This window comes from Olea europaea, chromosome 21 (genome assembly GCF_002742605.1).
Source record: "Olea europaea var. sylvestris chromosome 21, O_europaea_v1, whole genome shotgun sequence".
NCBI lineage: Eukaryota > Viridiplantae > Streptophyta > Magnoliopsida > Lamiales > Oleaceae > Olea > Olea europaea.
In genome coordinates, this window is record NC_036257.1 from 5929585 (window position 1) to 5942064 (window position 12480).

The 12480-nt window shown below is 34.8% G+C and overlaps 1 protein-coding gene and 1 long non-coding RNA gene across 2 annotated transcripts; both read left to right on the top strand.

The window, feature by feature from the left end:
* Positions 1-5954: 5954 nt before the first annotated feature.
* Positions 5955-8071, top strand: LOC111370465. The gene is made up of 4 exons (XR_002698415.1): positions 5955-6083; positions 6193-6258; positions 6646-6702; positions 8034-8071. It is a non-coding gene; the product is annotated as an uncharacterized LOC111370465 (long non-coding RNA).
* Positions 8072-11174: 3103 nt separating this feature from the next.
* LOC111370040 lies at positions 11175-12272 on the top strand. Its single transcript, XM_022991753.1, has 2 exons — positions 11175-11533; positions 11684-12272. The coding sequence occupies exons 1-2, from the start codon at positions 11175-11177 to the stop codon at positions 12270-12272; spliced, it is 948 nt and encodes a 315-aa protein (XP_022847521.1).
* The last annotated feature ends 208 nt before the right edge of the window (positions 12273-12480 follow it).

Consider the following 12480-nt stretch of genomic DNA (forward strand, 5'->3'; position numbering starts at 1 on the left):
TTTCCACATTTCGTGGTTCAAAACTCCCACTAACTTCACCATTCTCAATGAACGTAGCATTTCCAGTTTCAACAATTCTAGTACTATGGTTAGGACAATAAAATCTATATCCTTTTGATTTTTCTGGATAACCAATGAAAAATCCACTGATTGATCTTGAGTCCAATTTCTTTTCATGTGGATTATAAATTCTTGCTTCTGCTGGGCAACCCCAAATATGCAGGTGTCTTAAACTGGGTTTCCTTCCCGTCCATAGTTCAAAAGGAGTATTTGGAATTGCCTTACTAGGAACCCTATTTTGTAGATATATAGTAGTCTTTAATGCAAACATCCACAAATATATGGGTAAAGAAGAATTGCTTAACATACACCTAACCATTTCTATTAGAGTACGATTACGCCTTTCAGCCACACCATTTTGTTGTGTTGTGCCTGGCATAGTATATTGAGAACATATGCCATGTCTTTTAAGAAATTTAGCAAATGGACCTGGGTGTTGTCCAGTTTCATCATACTTTCCATAATATTCACCACCTCTATCAGATCTAATAATTTTCACCTTTCTATCTAATTGTCGTTCAACTTCATTGACAAAAATCTCTAAAACATTTACAGCTTGAGACTTTTCATGTAGTAGATAGACATAACCATAACGTGAAAAATCATCGATAAATGTGATAAATTACTTTTTCCCACCAAATGATGAAACATCAAAAGGTCCACATATATCGTTATGTATTATCTCAAGAAGCTGTGTGCTTCTTGTGGCTTCTTTCTTTGTGTGTTTGGTTTGTTTACCCTTAATACAATCCACACAAGTTTCAATATCACTAAAATCCAAGTCAGGAAGGATTTCATTCTTTACTAATCTTTCTATCCTTTCTTTGGATATGTGACCCAAACGTTTATGCCACAAGTTAGCAGATCGTTCATTCAGTAAACCACGTTTAGTACCAATATTTTGATGCAAGGTCAAAAGAGTCTCGGCAAAGAGGTTATCAAGCTTTAATTTATATAAGCCATCACAAAGAATAACGGAACTAATAAGATGATTTTGTTTAAACAAATTTAAACATCCATTTTCACCATCAAAGAAATATCCAACAGAATCAAGTTTTGATAAGGAAACTAAATTACGAGAAATAGAAGGTACATATAGAGTCTGAAATAAATCTAAACGAAGTCTAGTATCTAAAATCAAAGTTCCAATGGCTTCAACTGGAGCTTTGACTCGATATCCCATGAGGACAAACTTTTCATTTGGATTTATGGTCTGGGTTGAAAGGAATCCCTGCATCGTATTAGTAACATGAGTGGTACATCCGGAATCAATCCACCAAGTATTATAAGGAACTTCTGCCAAATTAGATTCGAAACATACATAAGAAATAATCTTACCTTTACTTTCGAACCATGCCTTACGTTTCAGGTAGTCCTTTTTATGGTGCCCAGGTTTGCGAAAGAAATGGCACGTATCCTTCTTGTGTTCCTTATTGTGGATTTGGGCAGAAGACTCATTTATCTTTAGTGGTCCTTGCTTAATGCCCTTTCCAGATCTTTTCTTATATTTCTTTCCAACTCCTTGATAACTTACGAGATGAACATAATGAGTTACTTGATTCTTAAGCCTTGTCTCCTCTTGCACGAACATACTATGCAATTCATTCACATTCCATTTATCCTTTAAGGTATTATAGTTCATACGGAATGGACCGTACTCGGGAGGCAAAGAGTTGATGATAAATTGTACCAGAAAATTCTCATCCACAGCCATCCCAAGAGTCTTAAGTCTTGCTGCAATGTTACTCATTTCAGTAACATGCTCATGCATGGTACAAGAACCATCAAATTTCATGGTGGTTAAGGTACCCATCAGTGTGCCAGCAAGTGATTTGTCAGCTGTTTGATAACGTTCTTTCACAAACTTTATATATTCATTAGCATTCTCAGTTTTAGGGATAGTAGACTTGATATTCTTTGCTAAGGTCATCCACATAAATATTAAGCTTAATCTGTTTGACCTTTCCCAAGCTTTATGGATAGATCTTTCATCAGCACTTCTCTCATCAGTAAAATCAGCAGGTTTCTCAACTTGAACTGAACTTGTTCACACCAGTTAGAGAAATTGAGCCCATTGAACAGTGGTACAGATGAAGCATGCGAATGCAGAGAAACGGGAATAGATACTGCAAAATATAAAATGCTCTAACATTAATACTTTGAGTTTTAATTTCAGATTCAGATAACAATAAATGTATAGCGTAATTCTCCTTTGGGTGATATTACGTTATACCATCATCAATAAATATAATGATGCTAATTTAATTTCACTTAATTGGTAATTAAACATACTCTAATCAAACATGTCTAATATCTTTGGATATACAAAACACATCCGACCAAGTAAATCATTTAAACACAATCATGTTCAAGATTCATAAAATCACCCGATCAACCTTTGGGCGATCCATAATAATTTTATAATCTTTGAACGTCAATATACTCTTGACACCAATAATAAAGTCATTTTCATTTACAAGCATCAAACTATCAAGAGTAATTGATAAATAAATTATGTAATTTAGTGTTCAAAATACCATAATGTTTGGCCACTTTGGTGACTAACAAACAACATTAATCAAACATTAATTACATAAATAAAACATTTATCACTTAATGCTTTTAGTCATTTTCTTGTTTATTCATTATTGACATAAATAGACTAGGCACGTTCCAAGTTCCAACACAAATAAGCAAGGCGGTAAAATTCTACTTATATTAAAGATGCATTTCTTGGTGAGCAGAATAGTCAATTATCAATAAATTACCCATTAATTGACTATTAACATGCTTTAGTAATAAATAGAACATAAGTTTGCAGTCAAGGCAGCACTAATAATTACAATTAGTTATTCATTCACATGTAGAACTGAAAATCCATTTATTTATCATATATTATTGGTCAATTTGGCCCCCACAGAGTAATTGGAAATTGAAAAAAAAAATGCTTCAACCAAGAAAAATGCAGTGACGGCTCATGATGGCAAAATCAAAGATTGGACTTCTCTTAAACAAATCATAATTTAACAGACACAACATGGTATTTCATCAGTAATTTGACGGAGAGTAAATGAGAAATCGCACTATTGCAATATAAAAAAAATTTGACTTTATGTTTACAGATTTCAACCCATAAATAACAATAAAACCTATGACCAGTCATCATCAGCAGTAAATGCAGGGTCTTTGTCAATACCATTATAGATTAAACGAGTTTTAAATTCATTGGGAACCAATTCATGAAACTATCCACTAATAATTATCCATGGCCATTGATTACAGTTAAACATAATTTTGTGGTCAGAAAATATTCGTCAGTGGAACCATCATTCTAATTTCAGATCTTAACCCACAGATCTATAAAGAAGGTTAAAGATCCCATACGGAAACAGTATCTTTAAAGGAAAATCAAGAATTTTACAATTTGGGCTCTGATACCACATATAAGACATTAAACCCTAATACCAAGATCTTTAGAATTCATGATTTTCACATATGAATTTAATTGATCAAGAAACATACCTTGATCTATGGCAATAATTGAGAATTTTAGATCTGCAAAATAATAAACTGTTAAATTAAAGAAATCGTTCTCTCACTTTTCCTCTCTTTTATTCAATGAATTAATTGATAGGTTTCATTCACATTTATAGGCAGAGTGAGGCAGTCTCCTATATTCCATAAAACTCTCCACTTTCCATCAAAATAGACAATTATAAAACTACCACTTCTCAATTGGGCCAATAGGATTTTAGTAATATTAACCACCTTTAATTAATTCTTTAATATTACATGGGCCACAAATAATTGGTTTTACATCGACTTCTATGATTAGATGTTTATGAGAAGTGAGGCCTTTTAGGCATTCCACTTGGACCTAAATTTCAGTTGTTTCAAAACCCAGCTTCAATTATTTATGAGACGCTACATGCAATTGAATACCGATATAAGTATCTATGCTGTGTACCAAAAACTAGACCCCATCAATTATATGGATCAAGAAATCTTTCAGTGCAAACTCAATAAATTGGCAAAAGATTCAAGTTGATGTGGACATTTTGCTTGTACTTATATTGAGAATGCTGTACAACTTACTCGACTAGGGAAATTACCCTCAGGGTCCTCGTTTGAATGATCACTTTAAGTGCTCATTCGGATTTTGGAGTTACTTTTCAATCTTCAATTTTCTTAGAGTTAGAATGCATAAAAAGACCGTCAAAATGTACACATTTTTACCCTCGAGCAATGAAAATAGAGAAATGAAACTTCGAATCCAAGGAGTGTTTGGATCAATATTTGAAGAACATTACTAAAACGTTATTTTTATTGATTATCAATGGAATTTTAGTTAAATTCAATGACATAAATATCTTGAGCATATCAGATTCTTCATTGATAAGTTAGTAGGAGGATTTATTTTCAATATCTTACAAGAAACACTTCTTGAACCCATAGGACCATTTCCCCTTTCTCCTGGCCAAAAGGGTGGTGTCCAATCTTAGTATTGCACAAGCCATGAGTAGAGGCACCTCAACAAGTGAATCGGAAAGTAGTCTTTATATACGTCAAGCATATAGAGTAACAAACAGCTCGAGAATTGAGTTTCCTAATGCATAGGGATGGCTAAGTATCCCGACGCACTCTATCCTGTCATGGAGTTGGGCCGGGGATGACAAGCATGGTCCCCACCGTAACTCCGACCTGAATCTTATCTTTTATTTTATTTTTATACATTTAAATCTATGTCAAATTAAAACTAGAGATTTCTGTCTCGCCTCCCAAAAAACTTCGCAAGGCAGAAGGAGGGGAGGTTGAGACGACACTCTTTTGTTGTCATCCATGGGGAACTCTATCCACAGCGGGAAGTAAGCAGGTAATCTTTTAGTTGAGATAAGCAGTTTATCTTTTCGATGAGAAAGCAAATCATGTTTTGATGAGCAGACGTGATAAAGCTGTAAAATACAGTAAAGATGTTAATTATAAGTTATTTGCCTGAATACTATTCAGTCCCCATGTGTGAGGTAGAAAATATTCATTAAAATAACTAAACATTCAGATTTTTTAATTGAGAAGTAGAAAGTGACAGAGCTTAATTGGATTCTAGGTAAATATTGTCACTATTAACAAAGAGAAGGTCAAAATTTTGGAAGCTGAGATTCAACACAGTTGTGAAAGAGATGGAATATATTAACCCTGATTCTCCTGCTTTGGCTTTCAATTTCATTGATAATCTGCGGTGCAAATCATGAAGAGTTTATTAACTGCATGTCCCTACATACTTCTACAGGCTACATTAAATCTTTCAAGTCCCTACACACTCCAGATTCCTCGTCATATTCACATCTCTTGTAATCTGCACAACAAAATCCCAGATGGTTCATCATTGCGCCATATAGTGAAACTGAAATACAAGCAGCCATTGTCTGTAGCAAGAAGCATGATTTGCAAATCAGAGTCAAGAGTGGGGGTCATGACTATGAAGGCCTATCTTACCTCTGCAAACCCCTATTCATCGTTATTGATCTTGTCAATCTTCGACTCATCAGTATCGACTTGGAAGAAGAAACTGCATGGGTTCAGTCAGGGGAACTGTTACATCCCACATTTTTATCTAGTCAAACTCAATAGTGGAATTTTCAAAGTCAAGTCAAATGAGGACTTGTATGAAATAAATCATTTTTATTGGGACTTGATTGACCAAATCATTTCATTTGGATTTATTTTGCAATTGACAAAATATGAAGGTTAAATTGGATACATTTCAAAGTTTGGATTTTACTTATATATTTTTGGAAATTTAGGATTAAATGTGATATAAAAATGGAGTTGGAGGACTTTCCTTGCAATTTTTGAATAAGTGGAATTTATATTCAACATTTGACCCATTTTTCACTCCAAATCACACACACACAGAGTAAGAGACGGGCAGCAAGCTGGACCCAAAAAGAGAGAAAAAGTAGGGGAAAAGGGAAGAAAAAGGGAAAGAAGGAAGGGGAAAAAAAAGGGGAAGAAGAGGAAAAGAGGTAAGGCTAATTTCTTCAAGCTTGAGTTGAATTTTTCCATTTTTTTCAAGTGATAAAGTATGAATTATGTTGAAATTCTAGGGGTTTTATTTTGGCTCGAAATTTTCAGATTTTTTTGAGAGGAATACTACTTGGAGCTCAAGTTATTGATTCTTGAATTTCTATCTATATTAAGGTAAGGAGATGTCAATTTTTTTTTTTGGGAAACCCTAGAATTCAATTTTGGGATTTTGATTAATTATTTGTGGGAATGATTATAGAAATGGAATATTTCACTTGGGAGTTGATTTTATGGAACAAATGTATATTAAATGGGTGGAATTGTGGTTACTAGTTTCACTAGATTGGAGACTAAAATTAGTTTTAAACTTGGGAAGAAGGTTTTGTCGATGAATTAATTATTAGAAAAGGGATTAGAAAGTGGGATTAGCTCCAATTGATCAAAAGAATATTTGAAAAATTCATTTGAGCATCGACCAATTTTAGTTAAGTATTATAGAAGTAGATCTTAAAGTTTCTTAATTTAATAGTGGTTGATTAGTCATCTTGTTATATATTCCAGGTGGTGACGAGGAGATTGGAAGAGCCTATCGACCATCTTAGGTTCAACTTGTATTATGTGAGTAGATAAGCTTATTTTTTTAGAAATAAGTATTTATTTAATTTTGAAGTTACGTATTTTATAAGTTGAGTTGATAGCATGATTTTTCAGAATAAAACGAATTTCATTATCAAATGTTTTTAAAAGTTAAATTCAGTTCAGTTAAATTCTTTCATTGACATATTATTTCAGTATATTCAAAGTTATTTTAAAACCACCAGAAAGTACCCAAGTGATTTTACCCTCGTCTGCACTGATGTGAATGTGTTTCCACAGTGTATGACTTCATATGGTTATTTTACCCACTCTGCGCTGGTGTGAATGTGTTTCCACAGCGTATGATCAGTATAGTGATTTTACCCGCTCTGCACTATTGTGAATGTGTTTCCATAGTGTATGACCATTTTATAGCTCTGCGCTCGTACGACCAGAATTACAGAATTTCAGAATTATAGAATTGAATAACGTTGCTATGTATATCGAGATTAATCGATTCACGAGTATGATTATTCCAGGTACATTTTTGGTGTGATGTTTCAGTATCACATAGCTTATTAGATTTAAAAAATGCAGTATACAGAATAAAGATGTTTATGATTACAGTATATTTTAGTTTTGATTGTATCATCAGATTTTAAGCTACAGAACTCAACCTATTCAATTTAAAGAATAAATATTGAGTTTATGTCTGTGAAAAGAAATTTTATAGTATATGTCGGTTTTAAGAAAGATTTTATGAAAGGAAAATTATATTTTTGCAAATATCCACTCACTGAGTTATAGGCTCACATTTTTATCACTATTTCTCTTATCAGATAATAGCTGAATTGAACACTACTAGGCCAGTTGATCTATCAAGTTGAGCCATAGATTGTCAAACATTGTATGAACTATTTTTTCAGTTTAAGAGTTCATATTTTGGGATAGACACCTCTTTTGGTCATAAATTAGTTCCATGTGTTGGGCTTGCTATGTTTTGTATATATATTATGCATTTTGGGTACTGTGGTTTAGAAATTGTTGCAAAAGTCGAATTGCCAGTGTTGTATTTGTATAGTTGATATTTTGAGGGGCCGGTGTACCCTATTTCAAATGATATGTACATGTTCGGGATATTTGATTTTATTTTCAGGTAGTTTTAGTCCATTTTTCAGAGGGAACTTTGCCAAAATTTTTATAAAATTATAACAGTCAAAACATGTCAAGTTTGCCTTGGTGGTGGGTCCGGCACTTCGCTGGTATCTATTGATAAGTATGTTTTTGCACACTTATTTAGGTCACAAACATGACTTAATAATGAGCAAAATGATTGAATTGTGACTTAATCTCGTTATATTTGTGAATTGTAGGGAACACCGATAAACATGGTGAAATTCAGAAGAAAAGAGCCGAAAAAAGATTAAAATGGAGCAAAGTGATAGTTCGGGGACCAAGTTACAAATAATTCATAGATGAAACGGGAAATGGAATGAAGATTCAAGAGTGTTAGAGGTTAATCAGATAAGGAAAGGAGTCAAGAGGTGAAATATGATCGAAGTATTATCAAGTATCAACTTTCAAGCGAAAAAGCTATGCTTGTGATTTTTAATCTCTACTTGAGATTCATTTTTGACATAGTAAACATCAGAATTTGAGGAAGCCTATTTCTATCAAAAGTTTATATCATTGAGATTTCTTCACAATTCACTTTGAATTACTTTAATCGGAGATCAGGAGAGAAAGTTATGACCAAAATACTAAAAGCTGTCCAGCGAAAAGAATTGTATAACTATGCGGTCGCATAGTATAAATTCTATGCGGTCGCATAGAAGCCTCCCGAGAACTTTTTCTCAAATTTTTTTACTCTATACGACAGCATAGAAATGTACTATGCGGTCGCATAGAACAAGATTCGGGGCCGATTCAGCAGTTTCCTTATTTCGCCGAAACTCTTATGGAAAGGAGATTTTTAGGGTTCTATATAAACTAAAACTCGACCAGAATGAGGGGACGCCACTTTTACAGAATTGGAGGGGATTATACACAATTTTGGAGGGTTTGGAGAGGAAGAACAAGGCAAAAACAAGGCAATCCACTTCAAAATTCAAGATTTCACTTCAAAAATCAATTGGGTGATGTTCTTCCTTGGTTTTAATTATTGTTTTTCTCTTTATTTCCCATTATGTTAGGTTAGATTTTCATGTGCTAGGATTTGCGATGAACCTTATATTATGAACCCTTAATCTTGAATTTTATTAATTTGACGTTAAAACATGTTTTTAATTATTGAATGATTGGCATGGATTTTATTTTCTCTACAATTATGTGCGCAATAGTTGTATGAGCTTTGTAGCTTGTTTTACCCTCGAGAGATGGAAAATAAGTTAGACATTATGTTAATTATCGTAATGTTCGATAGGGGATAGAAATATACCGCTATGCTTTACGTGATCTTTAAGTATTCATAAATTTTTAATGCATTTTTATATGTTCTCATCCCTCATAGAAATATAGTCGGATCGCATGTGAAAATAGGTTTAATTCTACTCGAGAGAGATTGTTAAACAAATTAGGAATATTGGTCTTCATAATTGAATCGTGTTGTCAATTTTGTAAAATTCGGATTAAAGAGGATTGATATATGGGGATTCGAAATCCTAGTACGCATTTCATTATCATATTTTTATAAAACTTGCATTGAGTTATAATCACGCATTTAATCTAGTTAATTTAGGCTTCATATTTATAAGTAGGTTATTAAATCATAATTTAGTTAGCAAAAATATCAAGAATTTCTATTGTTTCGGTTAAGGCGACGATAGATAAAATTAAACTAATCAATCTCTGTGGGACGATATTCGGACTCATTTAATCCACTTTATTACTTGTTAACGAACCGTACACTTGCGGTAGTTTTAAATCGAAAGAAATAATTTCGCGAACAAGTTTTTGGCGCCGTTGCCAGGGATTGAGTTCAGTTTAATTTTATTTTTCTAGGCACTAATTTGAAATTTAATTTTAGTTTCTTTTTTAGTTTTTTTTTTTTTTTTTTTTTGTCTTTGTTTTGTTTTTATTATTCGATCTATCTTTTTAGTATCTAAGTACTACTCTTATTTTTCTCTTAAATTTGCATGCTAAGATCGACTGGAGGAGAATTGATTCCGGCCGGTCCTGAAATTGAATGCACTTTTTATCGACTACAAAGAGAGAACCGAGAAGCAAAATTGTAAATGGCTAACGAACTAAACAATCATATTATCCCAACCAATGAATGAGAGGCAGTGAACGAAGGAAATGAGATTTTGGGTGACTTCTTGACTCCTCAAGTGATTCAAAGCCAGTCCAGTATTGTGTATCCACCGTTTGGGCACCCCAATTTTCAATTGAAGACGAATGTGATACAGCTATTCCAAAATGGACATCAATTTTATGGCAGAGCCGAAGAAAATCCACATACACACATATCTCGATTCTTGGATATGTGTCAACACTTCAGATATCAAGGAATCTCGGACGATGCTATTAGGCTAAGGCTTTTTCCACACACCTTGCGGGAAAAGGCACTTGAATGGTTGGATTCGCTTCCTATTGCAAGCATCACTACTTGGAACGACCTGGCTCACAAATTCTGCATGAAGTACTTCTCACCAGCCAAGATAGCTAAAATAAGACACGAAATATCCATTTTCAGCCAGGGAGAATCCGAATCATTTGACGAAGCCTGGAACAGATTCAAGAATATGCTCCGGAAGTGCCCTCAACATGGGTTCGACAAAAAGACCCAAATCCGATTCTTTTATATAAGGTTACTACTGTACTTCAAAAGCATGGTGGACTCATCATCAGATGGCTCAATTTCTACACGAACAATCGATGGAGCACTAGAATTATTTGAAAGAATGGCAACTACTTCAGCGATGTGGGCATCTGAGCGGGCAACTCAGATGAAACCTCTGGGTGTTTATGAGGTCGATACTTATTCAGCCATATCTGCGAAGATTGACTCGTTGTTTCACAAGGTAGAAAGCATATCACAAACAACACAAAATAAGAAGTTTAGCTGTGAAGAATGTGGAGCTGAGCATAAAACAGCAGAGTGTCCAATTTTAATGCAAGGAGTTGAGCAGACAGATTTTGCACAATGGGGGCAACGCCGACAGAATAATCAATATGGGGAAACATACAATAACAATTGGAAGAAACATCCTGATTTCTCTTGGAGCAAGCAGAATCAGAATAGGCCGCAGGGTCAGTTTCAACAGCAAGAGAAAAATCCTCAATTGGAAGACATGTTCAGGAAATTCATGGAGAGGACCAATTAGTACATGGAGAAAACCGAAATCACTCTGCAAAACCAGAATGCTACCATCAAAAACTAGGAAACTCAAATGGGACAGATGGCCATCGCTTTGACTGGAAGAGCACAGGGAAATTTGCCAAGTAACACGGAAATCAACCCAAAAGAGCATGCCAAGGCTATCACAACTCGAAGTGGAGTGTAGGTACCTGATATGCATGTCAAAAGGCCAGTCAAGAACAAAGAGAATACACCTTCTGTAGAAGAAGAAACTGTGGAGCCGGATGAACAACCAAACACATCTACCGCAAAGGAAAGCTCAGAAAAAGCAGGGAATAAAGAAACAGTTACAGTCAACCCATATGAACCTCCAATTCCATTTCCACAGAGGTCGAAAAACCACAAAATGGAGCAACAATACAAGAAATTTTTGGAAATCTTTAAGAAGCTCCACATCAACATCCCGTTGGTCGATGCTCTATTCCAGATGCCCAGCTATGCAAAGTTTCTGAAGGACATATTATCAAATAAATGCAAGCTGGAGGACCATGAAACAGTAATGCTAACCAAAGAGTGCAGCGCAAAAATTCAGAAAAAGCTTCCACCAAAATTGAAAGATCCAGGGAGTTTCACTGTTCCTTGCACAATTGGTGATTTTTATTTTAATAAAGCATTATGTGATCTTGGTGCGAGTGTTAACTTGATGCCACTCTCTATTTTCAGGAAACTAGGATTGGGAGAGCCTAAAGCAACTACAGTAACTCTACAGCTGGTTGATCGATCACTTACACATCCACGAGGGATTATCGAAGATGTATTGGTCAAAGTGGATAAACTTATATTCCCAGCGGACTTCTTAATTCTGGACATGGAGGAAGACAAGGACGTGCCTATCATATTGGGGCGACCATTTTTGGCAACTACAAGAGCTCTCATAGATGTGCAACAAGGACAATTGACTCTGAGACTGGGTGAGGAGCAGGCCACTTTTAATGTTTTCAAAGTAATGAAATATCTCACCGAGCCAGACAACTGTTTCCAGATAGATGTGATTGACATAGGAATCCCCTACAATTACGAATTGAAGAAACCGCCAGACATACAGGAGGCTAATATGATGCACCCTCAATCCATTCTCATTGACTCAAAGGAGATCGAGGTATACACCGTGGAGTCTCAAACGGATGATGAGGGAGAGTCACACCACGTGAAAAAAGACAAGTTTGAAGTGTCGAGGATAACTGCAATGCGGAACAAGACCATATTGAACAAACTATGCAGGACCTCCCAAGCCATATTTAAAGTGCCATAACACACCTATGCCAAAAGTCGGGCTATCGACTATAAAATAGCGCTGGTTGGGAGGCAACCCAACGTTCTATCCTTTCATTTACTTCATTTTGTAATAGTTTAGGAACTTTTCATTTTTTTAGCATTATCAATAGTTTTAGGTCATCGATCATACATCCCTATCACATGGAGTCTAAGCATGGTTTACACGAGTCCCAATGCACTGAGCA